Genomic DNA, 16,181 nt, shown 5'->3' on the forward strand with positions numbered 1-16,181 from the left:
ATTTCCCCCGCTTCTTTTCAGTTGCGTCCTCCTTGGTGGTCTGTCTCTTCTGCAGCTTCATTGGCCTCTTTACAGTACTTCCTGCCAAAGACTCTTACACATGCTGTCGCCTCTGCCGGGGAAGCTTCCCTACCTCCTCATTTGGTTAATGCTTACTTGTCCTTTGGATTTCAGCTCAAAGGTCACTTCTTCAGGGATGCTTTCCCTGACTCGGTTAAATTCCCCTATTACAGTCTCTTAAAACACCATTGTCTCAGTTACAGTTTTATATCATCTGATTTTTTTTTTTAAATTATTGTGGTAACATTTATATAACATTACATTTGCCATTTTAACCATTTTTAAGTGTACAAGACAGGGGCATTAATTACATTCATAATGTTCTACAGCTATCACCACCATCCATAACTCAAACTTTTCCATCACCCCAAACAGAAACTGTACCCATTAGGCAATAACTCCCATTCTTCCCTCCCTGGTAATTTCTGTCTATAAATTTGCCTATTGTAGATAGTTCATATAAGTGGAATAATACAATATTTGTCCTTTTGTGTCTGACTTACTTAACTTAGCATATGTTTTCAAAGTTCACTCATGTTGTAGCATGTATCATATATTGTATGATACTAAAATCATTATCTGTTTCCCCAATGACAGTAAGATCTATGAAGGCATGAACTGTGGCTGTTTTTGTTCACACTTTCACCTCTAGTGCCTAGTTCAGAGCCTGGAGTACAGTAAGAATGAAATACTTGTTTAAAATATAAACAAATGAGGATTAGTTGGTTTTTGAATAGGTAATAAATAAGGCTGCTCGACACATCTTGTTCTCAGCAACAGTGGGGATAAAAGTTATGGCTGCCAATTACCGGTTGTTTTCCATGTGCTAGGAACTTTAGATATGTAATCTCTTTTAGTCTTCATGGCAACCTGCTGAAGTATGTATTATCCCCATTTTATTGTTGAAGAAACAGGCTTACACCCAGTAAGAAACATGCCCAAAATCATAGACTCGGGTGGGTGGGTCAGAGGCAGCATTTAATTCACACTGGACTCTAAAGCCCATGGTCTTACTCACTACCTTACTGCAGCACTTCCTTCTGATCTTATGGTGCTGCCCAGACTCTTTACTTCCTTCCCTGTTCCTTTCACATGTTGAAACTGTGTATGAAGGCCAGCTGGGTGAAACTTCTGTTTCCCCATTGACGATCAGGGCCTCCCACTGGCCAGGTGGGTGTCCTCATATTCCCCCCGCCTTTGTCCTTCACTTTTAACATATGTTCTTCCTGTAGGATCACCCCCAACTTAAACTGGTAGTCACTATTTTGGATCTGGAACCCTTTTACAGAAGAAGACAAATTGCTGAAAGGGAGATGTTGCTTTGTTCAATGCTATAGAAAATGAAAAAAAACAAAAAACAAACAAAAAACAAACAACCCCCAAACTCTTTTCTTTATAATTAGTAGCTCCATGTGGTTATATTTCTGCTTGAAGTTGCTATTAGGGACACATCATCAAGATGGGGCATGGTTAAATCATTGTTCCATGGTGCTGGTGGGTTTTCTCTGATTCATCTGCCTTAGGACCAGCATTTTCAAGACAGCTGACTGAGCCTAGGGCTATAATTCATTGCCTTAACAAAATAAATCTAAGAGACTTACATGAGAACTAAACCCATGACCAATGTTTCCCTAAAACATTTTAGAGTTGAAGGCAGATGACTATCCTATTTGAACAACAGAATGTATATATAGGAACAGTTTAGTTTGATAGATACTTTAACACAATTATTTTGACAAATTAATTCCCATTGATCTTGCTGCCTCTTTCACTGAGAATAAATTCAATTAGACCTTTCATATTCTCCCCACTATATATACCTCCCTACCCTGCATCTATACATGTATATTTTCCTACCCTCCTACTACTGTGACTAAATTGTCCTAAGGCCTACCCCTACACTTATACGTTAGACCTTGTTTATAGGAATATCTCTTCAGCCTCACTCTTCTGCATCACACAGTATCTACCTCTCTGCTGAATCAGATCTTTTAGCACACAACCATGCTATAAATTTCTCTTATTGTAAAAATAAAAGTAAACAAAACACACACTCTTGGGCACAACCCTATTTTTATACTCCCCTTCACAGAAAACCTCCTCAAAAGAGCTGTCTATACTTTATGTCTGCTGTCTCCGATTCTTTCCTCTCATTATCTCTTGAACCCTTTTCAATCAGATTTTCATCTTCACCACTAAGTTAAAAACGAATTCTCAGATCTCCACTTTCTTGACATGGTGGCATTTGACATAGCAGATGACTCTAAATATACATGGTTTTCCTATATCACTGGCCATTCTTTCTCTGTCTCCATTGATGAATCTTCCTTATCTCCCCAAGCTAACTTCCTAATCCTAAATATTGGAGTGTCCCAGGCTAGTCCTTGGCTTTCTTCTCTTCCTTACCTATACTCACATTCCAAATATGTCAAACAGTCTTGTGACTTTAAGGATCAACCATATGCTAATATCTCCCAAATTCATATTTCCAGCCAGACCTCATCCCTGAAGTCCAGACTCATATGCCCAACTGCTGACCTGACATCTCTCTATTTGGATGTCTAATAAGCATACTAAACTACTCATCATGTCCAAATTCTGAATATCTGATCTTTACCACTCTGCAAACCTGTAACCCCTACAACCTTTACCATTTTGGTTAATAGCATCTCCATCTTTCCACCCACTCAGGCAAAAAAACTTGAACTCTTGACTCTTATTTTCCTCTTATACCCCAAATGCAATCCATCAGGAAATATTATTTGGTTCTATCATCAAAATATACCCAATATTCAACCACTTCTCACCATCTTCACTATTATTACACTGATCCAAGCCATGTGAAATCTCTTGTCTAGATTTTGTGATAGCCTCTGTCTTTTTGCTTCTGCCTTTACCGCACTCTATACTTATTCCCAACATACATTCAGAGGGATCTTTTAAAATGTAAGACAAAACTCCACTCAAAACTCTACAGTGGTTCTGACCTTGCTCAAAACTAAGCCAAAGTCTTTACAATGGCCTACAAGACCTTACACATGAAACCCAAATTGAGAGATATTCTACAAAATTCCTTACAAGCACTCTTCAAAATGGTCTAAGTTATGAAATACAAGGAAAGACTGAGAAATTGTCATAGACTGGAAGAGACTAAGGAGACTTGACTACTAAATGCAATGTAGTATCCTGGATGGAATCCTGGAACAAAAAAGGACAACAGAGGGAAAACTTGGAAAATCTGAATAAAGTCTGGTATTTAGTTAACAGTAACATACCAGTGTTGGTTTCTTAGTTTTGACAAATGTACCTAGTAATGCAAGATGTTAATATTAGGGGGAATTGGGTGAAAGGTATAGGAGAACTCTGTACGATCTTTGCAACTTTTCCATAAATTTAAAATTATTCCAAAATAAAAGCTTAATAAATGAGCAAGCAAGCAAATGAAAATAACCCTGTGTTATTTGGATCTTACTTCTTTAGTCTCATCTCAAGCGTCTTTTAACCTGCCTCTTTGTGGCTTCACTGTTCTGGTCATCTTTCACGTCTTCCAAAATCTCATGCTGTTTTTCCCTTTTGAGCCTTTGCATATACTTCTGTTTCTTCCTGTAAAACTCTCCATCCTTCCCACCTCCCTGTACTCATCCACCCTCTTACCTAGTTAATGCTTACTCAGCCTTTAGAATTCAGCTGAAAAACCACTTCCTCAGGATGGGGGTGATGATAAGGAGGAAGTAGGGGTCACCAGGCAACCTCCTGATATGTGTAAATTAAGACAATGCTCTCTGTAGGCTGACTATATTATGGTTTGCATGATAGATTTACTTCTCCCTGCAAATAGACATTTGGTTTATATTTCAATCTATGTTAGTGCTTCCCAAACTTTAATATGGATACAAATTACCTGGGGATCATGTTAAAAGTTCAGATTCAGTAGTTTAGAGAAGGCCTGAGACTCTGCATTTATAACCAGCATCAGATAATGCTGTTATTTTTGGTCCACGGACCACACTCAAAACAGCAAGTATTAGTAAATGGATTCCATCTTGGAGTTCTGACAAAATTAAGTTTTAGGTCTATAAAGGTAAGAATGAGACCATAGATACAAGTGAGTTCAGTGCATGTTCTAGCTTTGATGACAGAAACTCGGTCTATTCATCCTTGCCACTCCATCTCCCAACTTACCTCTGTCCCAGACCCCTACTCAATAACTGCTGAATGGGAGGTAAATGCAAGTGGTGAGGCCTCATAGCAGTGGGTTATTGGGTTTTCCCTGGTGATACCATGACTTTTCTTTTAAATTTCTAGAATGGCTTCTTACAACCTAGAGCTGAGGGAATCGCTCTTATCTGGATCCTCCTTAGTTTGTCATTTCACTCTTAAAATGTGGTACAGTACTCCAGCTATGGTTTGATCAGTGGAGTTTCATCAGCAGCTTGGGATTTTATTAGCTGAGTTGCTCTCCCACCTAGATGGCCCATAACACAGTGTTCACTCACTGGCTCAACAAATGTCCACTGAGCACCCCACTATATGCCAGGACCTGTGCTGAGCACTGATGATACAGGGAATTATAAAACATGGTCCTAGTCTCATTGTCTGTTGGGGGAAAAAACATAGCTGGTAAAACACTGTGGTGGCAGAAGAGAGTGTGGGTTTAGAGATCTTTGTTTAGAATCCCATTTCCTCCACATAGTAGCTATGTAAGCTTGGGCTTGACACTTATGATCTCCAAATCTGTTTCTTCTTTTGTAAAAATATGGTAATAATACCTACTTCATTGTTTATTGTGAGGAATATAGAAGAGTATGTGAAAAATTTAGCATTGTACCTGGCATACAGTAAACTCAATAAATGGTAGCTATGGTTATAAGTATTATTCTAGTCCAGATGTCAGCTGTCCTCTCAAACCCCATTTTCTTCCCCCATCTAATACTAACCAGACATGTGTTCACCCCCAAGAACCCACTCACACAACTATGCAAAAAAGACCACTGAATATTTTGCTAGGGAGAGGGCTTACATCACACTCAGCATACCACTGAAAAATCTTTCTTATACATTTTTGTTTTCGAAGATCCCCTTCCTGGCTGTGTTGCTTCCAGGGACTTTTCTCATTCCCTCTCTCTTTCCCCACAAGCAAGGGAAACTAGCCTTGCTAGTTTCATAATTCTTTCTTTCTATTTGAGTCACTACCTTCCTTCTATTCCCTTTGAGGAACAACAAAAAATCCTCTAATCATTTATGGACAGCAATTTAGGGACTATCTTTTTGTTATTTCTGCTTTCACCTTCTAGTTCAAGTAGTTTATGGAAGGATTTCTTCTAAAAAATAAAAGGTCATACACATGGTACTTTACCTAGAAGTTCTGGTAAATAAAATTTCTTCCATCTCAGTACATTATGAAAGCACCTAAATCAGCTATGCTAGGGAGTCTATGGAAGTATAAAACATGGCAGGAATGAGCGGTAAGAGCTGGAAAGATAGTCTGGAATGGGCTGAGAGGAGCCTTGTGCCCCATAATAAGAATTTTTTTACTGATGGCAGTTTTTAAAGAGGTAGTGGTATGACCAGAATTTTTTTCTTTGTAAGGAAGCTAGGTTGGGCAGTGGTATGACCAGATAGTAGGAGAGTAGCTAATGGTTGGGAGACCAATTAGGAGCCTGCTGGAATAAACGATTACTAAATGTTTGTTGAATTATACTTGAGGTCAACCAAAATTTCTATGTTTCTCAGAGGATGATTTCTCCTATCCCATGCTCTCACAAAGTAAATTTACTTATTTGGTTAATGTATTAGTTTACTAGGGCTGCTGTAACAAATTACCACAAACTGGGTGGCTTAAAACATGAGAAATTTATTTTCTACAGTAAGTCTCAGGCCAGGAGAGGTTGCCATATGCATTGCCATGTGACAGAGGAGCCAGGGACCAACAATTGCAGGCAGACTGCCCTAGAGTGTTGCAGTCTTTGGGGAGAAAGCATTCCCGTAGATGATGCCTTGACTTGGACTTTTTCCTAGCCTCAAAGCTGTAAGCCAATAAATCCCCAAGTCAATCCATTGCATGGTATTTGCTTTAGCAACCAGGAAAACTAAAACATCCTATTTCTAGCTAAGGTCACATTCTGAGGCTCCAGGTGGACATGAATTTCGGGGGAGCACTATTTAATCCAGTACAATTTTAATTTTATTTTTGACCTTTAATTTTGAAAAAGTTTTAGTTTTACAGAAAAATTGCAAAATAGTAGAGTTTCCATATACCCGTCACATAGTTTCTATTAATGTCAACATCTTACATAATCACAGTACAATCACCAAAATGAGGAAATTAACATTAACACAATGCTATTATCTAATCTACAGACCTTATATGAATTTTACCAGTTTTTCCACCAATGTTCTTTTCCTGATTGAGGATCCAATCCAGATCCCATATTGCATTTAGATGTCTCCTGAGTCTCTTGCAATCTGTGACAATTCCTCAGTCTTTGTCTTTCTTGATCTTGACAGTTTTGAAGAATACTGGTCAGGCATTTTGTAGACTATACCTCAATTTGGGTTTGATGTTTTTCATGATTAGATTGAGGTTATGTATTTCTGGAAAGAATACCATAGAAATGAAGTGTGTCCTTAGTACATCTTATCATGGAGTATATTTGTCTTATTACTGGTAACACTTACATTGATTACTTGGTTAAGGTAGTGTCTATTGCGTTTCTTCAATATTAAGTATCTTCTGGAGAGAGAATGTGAGACTATGAAAATGTCCTGTTTCTTATCATTCTTAGCATCCACCAATAGTACTCCCACAGTAATTATAACTGCAATGTTTACTTTTCGGTGATTTTACTGTTTCCATTATTCCTTTCACATTTATTAATTGGAATTATTTAGTAAGGAAGTGCGTCCCTTCTCGCCCATTAATGACTGACTGATTGACCGAACTAGTCATATCGGTGTGGACTAATTGATATTTATTTTATTCTAGGGATTATCCCGTCAGACTACCATTATTTTATTGCTTAAACTGTCCTAGCTTTGGCCATTGGGAACTCCAATTTGGCACCTGTGTTCCTTTTCACATGCCCTCTTCCTTTTTGAGCACTTCTTTACTTTGTGGCACACCCCACAAGATATTCCAGGCTTATCTTGTATCTATGCTGCACCAATCTAGAATCAATCAATTCTCCAAGAAGCTCCCGTTCTTTTTATTGGAGAATGGTATTTAGAAAAAGATCTGGGTGCTAGATTTTGTTGCTACTGCTGTTTCATTGCTTCTAGGTCCTTTCACAAACAGAGCTAGGAAATATATTCTACGTATATGAATACACCTATCTATATTTCTGTTATCAATCTGTATATATATTAAAAATCATTAGTTCATACTGACATCTCTGATTCCAGTCCAACACCACATGTTTTATTCCAGCATCCCTTCTTTCCTCATTTGTAACTTGTTTCTCCAACAAGGACAACCTAGGCTCACACTGTCCACAATAGATTTATTTATTGGTTCAATTCTAGTATATGCATAAAGTAGCTTTTCAATTGCTAATTATACCCCTTTGAAAACCCAATTTACCAATTAGGGTACATTTGTATAAAGTACTTTTTGTTTTTAGCCTTATGATACACCATCAAAATACTGTTTCCTAAGTTTCTTAGGTTAGTTCTTTTCTTCCCCAATCACTTCATTGTGGTTACGTAATTTATTTAATATACAGTTAGGTTCATTTGTTCCTACTTGTATTCTGTTTTGGCTTCCCTCCAAAATAGGGAGGGATTGTCTGTTTGTATGTGAAACATTACCATGGTTCTAAGAGTCAGAGCTGTATAAACAAATATAATCACAGACATGTCACTCTCCTCAGCCCTGCTGACCCATTCCCATCTATGCCTTGTAGGCACCCAAACTAAGTTCCTAGTTTATGCATTTTGTGTTTTTTCCCATAAATGAGTAGTTACTGGTATATTTTCTTTTATTCCTTTCTTTTATTTTTAAGGCAACATAATTCACATACCATTAAATTCACTCTTCTAAAATATGCAGTTCAGTGGCTTTTAGCATATTCACAGTGTTGCACCACTATCACCACAATCTAATTTTAGAATATTTCCATCACTTCAAAAAGAAACCCTGTGCCCATTAGAAGTCACTCTCCATTCTCTTGTCCTCAGCCCTTGGCAACCACTAATCTGCTTTCCATCTCTATGGATTTGACTATTCAAATCATATAAATAGAATCATACAATATGTGTTATTTTTCACTTAGCATACTGTTTTCAAGGTTCATCCATGTTATAGCATGTTTTATTACTTCATTCCTTTATATGGTAGAATACTATTCCAATATATATGGATATATCACATTTTGTTTATCGGTTGATGGACATTTGCATTGTTTTCACTTTTTGGTTATTACAAAGAATGTTGCTGTAAGCATTCATGTACAAGTTTTGGTTTGAACATGTTTTATTCATTAATTAATTAATCCTTTCAGTTTCTCATTGCGTGACTGGGTGGCAACGTGTGAAGGGTAAATCTGAGGTACAAGAACCCTTCTCTACACCTGGTTAATCCCTAGATCTACCATCTTCTTTCCTCTTAATGCCCTCCAAGAGCAAGGAACATCATTTTCTAAACATCTCTTTCCAAAGGAACAGATCTTTTATACTATGCGCAAGGTACAGTCATCTACAGTAACAATATTGCTGGACTCTAAGCCTATAATGAACAGGGCAACTTACTTAGTCTTAAGTTCTCTAGAGGTGAACAGATGAGGCGTCCTGATCCTGTAAAGGAAAATCACTGCATCAATGACCTGTCCTGTTCATCAGCAATGAACTAACTCCCTCCCACCAACTGGAAAAGAAAAAGAGAGGAAGTTCATTGTAGAAAAAAGGAGTTCACTGACTTCTTCTATCATATACATTTCTCTATTCTGCCTGCCTCTTCCTATTTTTCAAGCCTCACGTAGCCCCAACCCTGCCCAACACAAGGCATGTAAACAATCAGTGAAAATATTGTCGGTTGCCTTTATAATAAACCATCTTCGAATATTACCACCCCAAAAGTCCAGCTGCGGCCTGGAGAGGGGGAGAGCGTTTAAATATTCAAGGCTATAGACCTCGTAAGTGGCGGACAAAAAGCGCACACTCCCATTCGCTACTACTAGAAGGGGTGGGGGCGGGACTAGACCACCAAGGCCACGAGGCTGAAAAGTCATTCCATACCGGGGGCGGGAGGCGTGGTGGGGCGTGACTCCCCGCGGGCCCCATGAACCGGAAGCCGGGGACGCATCTCCCGTAGCCCTGACCCTCCCTCCGGTCAGGAAGTCCAGCTGTGTGCCTGCACGCGCGGGAACTAAAGTCCGGGGCGCTGAGGGCGGGACCCAACTCGGTTTCAGCTGAGATGGCGGCGGCAGCTGTGAAGAGTGCCAAGCAGAGCCTGAGGGCCGAGCTGAAGCAGCGTCTACGGGCTTTGAGCGCCGAGGAGAGACTACGCCAGTCCCGTCTGCTGACCCAGAAGGTGCGACACCGCGCAGGGCGGGACCTAGACCCGGCAGACCCACTGAGAGGACAGGCGGCACCGGGCTCGCGAACCCGCACAGGCGCAGACAACCGGCGCGCGCACGTCTCTCCCCCTGGCGCGCGCACGTCCCTCCCCCTGGCGCGCGCACGTCCCTTCCTCCTGCGCGCTCAGACCCATTGCGAGTGTCGCGATGCTGTTGGCGCGATTCCGGAGAAAGGAGGCGGTGATGAGGTTTCCTTGCTATTGAGGGAGACTGTAGTAGTGGGGTGATAGACCTCCTAGCGAGGGACTCCGGTTGGACGGATGGCACTTGTGGGCTTGAGGAAAAGTTCCTAATCTGGGTAAAGAAGGATGCTGAAGTGAGAAGCAAACTAGAGAACAGGGTGAGAGCAGAAAGATCTGGTAGTGCAGAGGGGTGGAACCCCTGAGCGCTAGGTGCGTCTTCAGTACGTCTTAGAGATCATGAGTTTTGAGTAAGAGTCAAGTGATATCCTGTGTGAGTGTTCATTCTCGGGAACTCTAAAAAACAGGTGTGGAAAGACCAAAGGGCGGAAGGCAAATGTTGATTGCACTTCACTGGTCACGTACGTGGTGTACGTGGACGGTTGGGACTACTTAGTAACCTCAGGGCCTAGCATTTTCCTGTCACATAGTAGGTGAACATTAAGTACTCGCCCCCTCCGAATTATCATTACTGTTGTTTATTATATTGGATAATTAAGAGTTAGAGGTTATTATTAGTAATAACAGCAGCTACAATTGCTAGTACTTTATTATGTACTAGCCTAAGCATCTTACGTAATCAGTTCATCCAGTCCTGTGGCTGGGTGTTATTCCTAGTCTCACAGTACAATTGAGGAGCTAAGGCTTAAAGAGGTTAAGTAATTTGCCTAGGTCCCACAGATTCTAACTCATGCCCATAATCTCTAGACATTATTGTTTTGCGTTTACTGATGCTCTGTTGTATGCAGAACACTGTGCTGGGAACTGGGCTTGCAAAAGTGAAAGAAGTGTAGTCCTAGCCCACTGCCTGAAGGAGCAAGAGACAAATTAAAACACACATCCTAAATGAAGCTACCGCAGTTTAGGAAAAATATCCTGGTGTCACAGAGAAAAGAGATTCTGTCTGGGAGAGCCAGGGAATGGTACACAGCAGAGGAGACAGAGTTAGGATTTGAAGGAGGAATGGGGGTTTGCCAATCAGGAGTTGGAAGTGAAAGGAAGCCCGGGGAGAAAGAAAAGAATGTCCAAAGGAAGGCAAGTGTGAAAAGGAGACGAAGGAGAAAGGCTGAACAGGAATGGGTGTGAGTGGGTGGAGGGTTGGTAGGCAGTGTCCTTCCCCACACAGAGGAGGTTGGGATTAGGAATGGTCAACCTCAGAACTTTACACCAAAGCTTTCTGTCACTGGGTCTCTACAGAGAACCTGGGGTGGGGGTGGGGGCTCAGCTTTCATTGTTTGGCCTTAAGGAATGGCCTGCTTCCCAAGGAGATTTAAGTCCTCCATGCAGGGAGGAGATATTTTTGGGCCCTACAGGGTTTACATTGTAGCCCCCAAACTGCCCAAACGTTTGCCATTCTTGTCTTCATCTTTGCCTCTGTTCTAATGAAAACAAAAAACATCTTTTTTGTTGTTGTTGTTAGAGAAATTATGAGCTTACAGAACAATCTTGCATAAAATACAGTATTCCCAAACGCCATCCCACCACCAACACCTTGCACTGGTGTGGAACATTTGTTGCAATTGATAGCATTTTTTTATAATTGTGCTTTTTTTTTAATAGTAGGTACCTTTGTTACAATTGATGAAAGATTATTAAAAGTCGTACTTTTAACTGTCTTCCATAGTTTACAGTAGATGTATTTTTTCCCATATACCATTCTATTAACACCTTGTATTAATGAGGTGCATTTGTTATAATTCATGAAAGAGCATTCTTACACTTGTCCTATTAACTAAATTCCATCGTCTACAATAGGGTTCACTGTGTCATACATTCCTATGTTTATCTTTTGATTTGAATTTGAGTAACATTTGCTGCCTAAAGTTTCCCCTTTTAATTACATTCACCTATATAGTTCAGTGCTGTTAATTATACTCACCACCATCCATTTCCAAATAGTTGTCCTTTTTTGTCTGCTTATTTCATACAATATAATATCCTCAAGTTTCATCCATGTTTTTGTGTGCATCAGGACTTCATTCCTTTTTACAGCTGAATAATACTCCATTGTATGTATACATCACATTTTGTTTATTCATTCATCAGCTTATGGGCGCTAGGTTGCTTCCATCTCTTGACAGTTGTGAATAATGCCGCTATGAACATTGGTGTGCAAATATCTGTTCAAGTTCCTGCTTTAAATTCTTCTGGATATATACCTAGAAATGGGATTGCAGGTCATATGGTATTCCTGTTTACTAATGCTGCCATTATACAAAATAACAGAAATGGATCGGCTTTTATAAAGGGGGTTTATTAGGTCACAAATTGACGGTTCTACAGCCATAAAAAGGTCCAAGCTAAGGCATCAATAAGAGGATACCTTAACTGAAGAATGGCCGATGGTGTCTGGAAACCTGGGAAGGCACATGGCTGGCATCTGCTGGTCCCAGATTGTGTTTCAGCTCTTCAGCTCCCTTGTGTCCTCAGCTTAGCATCTCCAAATGTCCTTCTATCCGCAACTCCAAGCAGCTCTGAGCATCTCTGTCAACTCTCAAGCGTCTCTCCAGAAGTCTCTCTCAGCTGCTCTTGGGGCGTTTAGTCCTCTCTTAGCTTCTCCAGACCAAACTCTGGGCTAGCATCTCAAGAGCGTCAGCAAGCATCTGGATCTCCTGGCTTAGCATGTCTCGGGGCATTTTCATCTCTTTGCTCTCTGTGAGTTCTCTCCTATAAACTAATCAAGACCTATCCTGAGTGGGTGGGGTCAAATCTCCATGGAAACATTCAATCAAGAGGTCACACCCTAATCAAAATGATTAATCTGTTTCCCCCCACAAGATTGCATTAAAGAATATGGCTTTTTCTGGGGGACATAATATATGCAAACTGGCACATAAGGTAATTCTATACTTAGCTTTCCAAGGAACTGCCAAACTGTCTTCCACAGTGGCAGCACCATTTTATATTCCCACCAGCAATGAATGAGTGTTCTGTTTTTCCATATCCTCTCCAACACTTGTATTTTCTGTTTTTTTTTTAATAGTCACTCTAGTGGGTGTGAAATGATATCTCATTGTGGTTTTGATTTGCATTTCCCTAATAGCTACTGATTTTGAGCATCTTTTCACATGCTTTTTAGCCATTTGTATTTCCTCTTTGGAAAAAGGTCTATTTATGTCTTTTGCCCATTTTTAAATTGGGTTGCTTGTCTTTTTATTGTTGAGTTGCAGGACTTCTTTATATATTCTGGATATCAAACCCTTACCAGAATGGTTTCCAAATACTTTCTCCCATTGAACGAGTTAACTTTTCACTTTTGTGACAAAGTCCTTTGAGGCACAGAAGTCTTACCAGAGTGGTTTCCAAATGTTTTCTCCCATTGAGTAAGGTATCTTTTCACTTTTGTGACAAAGTCCCTTGAGGCACAGAAGTCTTTAATTTTGATGAGGTCCCATTTATCTGTTTTTTCTTTTGTTGCTTTTGCTTTGGGTGTAAAGTCTAAGAAACCATTGCCTATCACAAGATCCTGAAGATAGTTCACTACATTTTCTTTTAGGAGCTTTATTTTCCTGGTTCTTATATTTAGGTCTTTGATCATTTTGAGTTAACTTTTGTGTATGGTATGAGGTAGGGGTCCTCTTCATTCTTTTGTGTATAGATATCCAGTTCTCCCAACACCATTTGTTGAAGAGACTGTTTTGTCCCAGTTGAGTGCACTTGGCAAACTTGCCAAAAATCAATTGGGTATAGATGTGAAGGTCTGTTTCTGAACTCTCAATTCCATTTCATAGGTTGGTATATCTACCCTTGTGCCATTACCATGCTTGTTTTGTCCACTGTAGCTTTGTAATATGCTTTTAGTCAGGAAGTATGAGTCTTCCAACTTTGTTCTTTATCAAGATGTTTTTTGGCTATTTGGGGCTCCTTACCCTTCAAAATAAATGTGATAATTGGCTTTTCTGTTTCTGAAAATTAAGCTGTTAGAATTTTGATTGGGATTGGGTTGAATTTGTAAAGTATTTTGGGTAGAATTGACATCTTAACAATATTTAGTCTTCCAATCCATGAACACAGAATGTCCTTCTGTTTATTTAGGTCTTCTTTAATTTCTTTTAGCAATGTTTTCTAGTGTTCTGTGTACAAGTCCTTTACATCCTGGTTGGATTTATTCCTGGATATTCTTTTAGTTGCTATTGTAAATGGAATTTTTTTCTTGATTTTTCTCTTCAGATTGCTCATTACTAGTACATAGAAACACTACTGGTTTTTACATGTTGATTGTGTATCCCACCACTTTGCTGAATTCATTTATTAGCTCTAATAGGTTTGTTGAAGATTTTTTTTGGACATTCTATAAATAGGATCATGTCATCTGCAAATAGGGAAAGTTTTACTTCTTCCCAATTTAGATGCCTTTTATTTTTATTTATTTATAAATAAATTTATAAATTTATAAACTGCTCTGGCTAGAACTTACAGTACAGTGTTGAATAACAGCGGTGACAGTGGGCATCCTTGTGATCATTGAGTATGATGTTAGTGGTGGGTTCTTCATATATATATGCCCTTTATGTTGAGGAAATTTCCTTCTATACCTATTTTTCTAAGTGTTTTTAACAGGAAAGGATGCTGGATTTCATGAAATGCCTTTTCTGGGTCAATTGAGATGATCATGTGTTTTTTTCCTTTCGTTTTATTAATGTGGTATATTACATTAATTGATTTTCTTATGTTGAACCACTCTTGCATACCTAGGATAACCCCACTTGCTGTTGGATTAGATATGCAAGTATTTTGTTGAGGATTTTTGCATCTATATTCATTAGAGAAATTGGTCTGTAGTTTTCTTTTCTTGTAGTATCTTTATCTGTCTTTGGTATTAGGATGATGTTGGCCTCATAGAATGAATTAGGTAGTGTTCCCTCCTCTTCAATTTTTTGCAAGAGTTTGGGCTGGATTCATATTAATTCTTCTTGGAATGATTGGTAGAATTCACCTGTGAAGCCAACTGGTCCTGGGCTTTTATTTGTTGGAAGGTTTTTTTTTTTTTTTTAATTCGGTTTTATTGGGATATATTCACATACCATACAATCATCCATGGTGTACAATCAGCTGTTCACAGTACCATCATATAGTTGTGCATTCATCACCCCAATCTACTTTTAAACATTTTGTTGGAAGATTTTTGATGACTAATTCAATCTCTTTACTTGTAATTGGTCTGTTGAGAGCTTCTGTTCCTTCTTGAGTCAGCGTAGGTGGTTTGTGTGTTTCTAGGAATTTGTTCATTTCATCTAATTTGTCTAATTTGCTGGCATACGGCAATTTATAGTATCCTCTTATGATCCTTTTCATTTCTGTGAAGTCAGATTTCTGATCTTGAGTCTTTTTTTTCTTTTTGTCAGTGTAAAGGGTTTGACAATTTTATTCATCTCAAAGAACCAACTTTTGGTTTTGTTAATTCTATTTTTTTTTTTTTTAATTCCCAATTTCATTTATTTCTGCTCTGGTCTTTGTTATTTCTTTCCTTCTCTTTGCTTTGGGATTAATTTGCTTTTCTTTTTCTAATTCCTCCAGGTGTGCAGTTAGTTCTTTGACTTTAGCTCTATCTTCTTTTTAAATGTAAGCTTTTAGGGCTGTAAATTTCCCTCTCAGCACTGCCTTCATTGCATCCCACAATTTTTGATATTTCATGTTCTTATTTTCATTCTTCTCAAGATATTTACTGAATTCTCTTGCAATTTCTTTCACGTATTAAGAGTGTATTGTTTAACCTCCATAAATTTGTGGATTTTCCAGTTTTCCCCGTTACTGATTTCCAGACTCCTTGCATTGTAGTCAGAGACGATGCTTTGTATAATTTCTATCTTTTAAAATTTATTGAGATTGTTTTGTGAGCCAACATGTGGTCTGTCCTGGAGAATGATCCATGAGCACTTGAGAAGAATGTATATCCTGCTGTTTTGGGATGCTATGTTCTGCATATGTCTGTTACATCTAGTTCATTTATCATATTATTCATGTTCTCTGTTTCCTTATTGATCCTTTGTCTAGATTTTCTGTCTATTGAAATGAGTGGTATATTGAAGTCCCCACCTTTTATTGTAGAGATGTCTATTTCTCCCTTTGGTTTTGCCTGTCTTTGCCTTATGTATTTTGGGGCACCATGGTTAACTACATAAATATTTATGATTATTATTTTTTTGCTGAATTGTCCCCTTTATTAATATATAGAGTCCTTTTTGTCTCTTATAACAGCTTTTGACTTAAAGTGTATTTTGTCTGATTTTAGTATAGCTACTCCAGCTCTTTTTTGATTACTATTTGCTATTTGCATGGAATATCTTTTTCCAACCTTTCACTTTCAACTTATTTGCATCTTTGTGTCTAAGGTGAGTGTCTTGTAAACAACATATACAGTAATTGGATC

General features: G+C 38.8%; 1 protein-coding gene across 5 annotated transcripts in view; it reads left to right on the top strand.

Annotated features, from left to right (window-relative positions):
- Positions 1-9,448: 9,448 nt before the first annotated feature.
- Positions 9,449-16,181, top strand: part of LOC119531699 (5-formyltetrahydrofolate cyclo-ligase) — a 65,211-nt gene continuing 58,478 nt past the window's right edge. The window contains exon 1 of one of the 5 annotated variants that reach the window (XR_005216386.1): positions 9,449-9,586. Coding sequence is in view for 1 of the 5 variants with exons in the window: in XM_037833254.1 (XP_037689182.1) it covers positions 9,470-9,586 (117 nt within the window). In the remaining 4 variants the exon portion in view is untranslated. Of the gene's footprint in view, positions 10,025-16,181 lie in introns of all 5 variants that reach the window. The other 4 variants (XR_005216387.1, XM_037833254.1, XR_005216388.1 and 1 more) reach the window with 4 other exon arrangements.

This window comes from Choloepus didactylus, chromosome 4 (assembly GCF_015220235.1).
Source record: "Choloepus didactylus isolate mChoDid1 chromosome 4, mChoDid1.pri, whole genome shotgun sequence".
Taxonomy (NCBI): domain Eukaryota; kingdom Metazoa; phylum Chordata; class Mammalia; order Pilosa; family Megalonychidae; genus Choloepus; species Choloepus didactylus.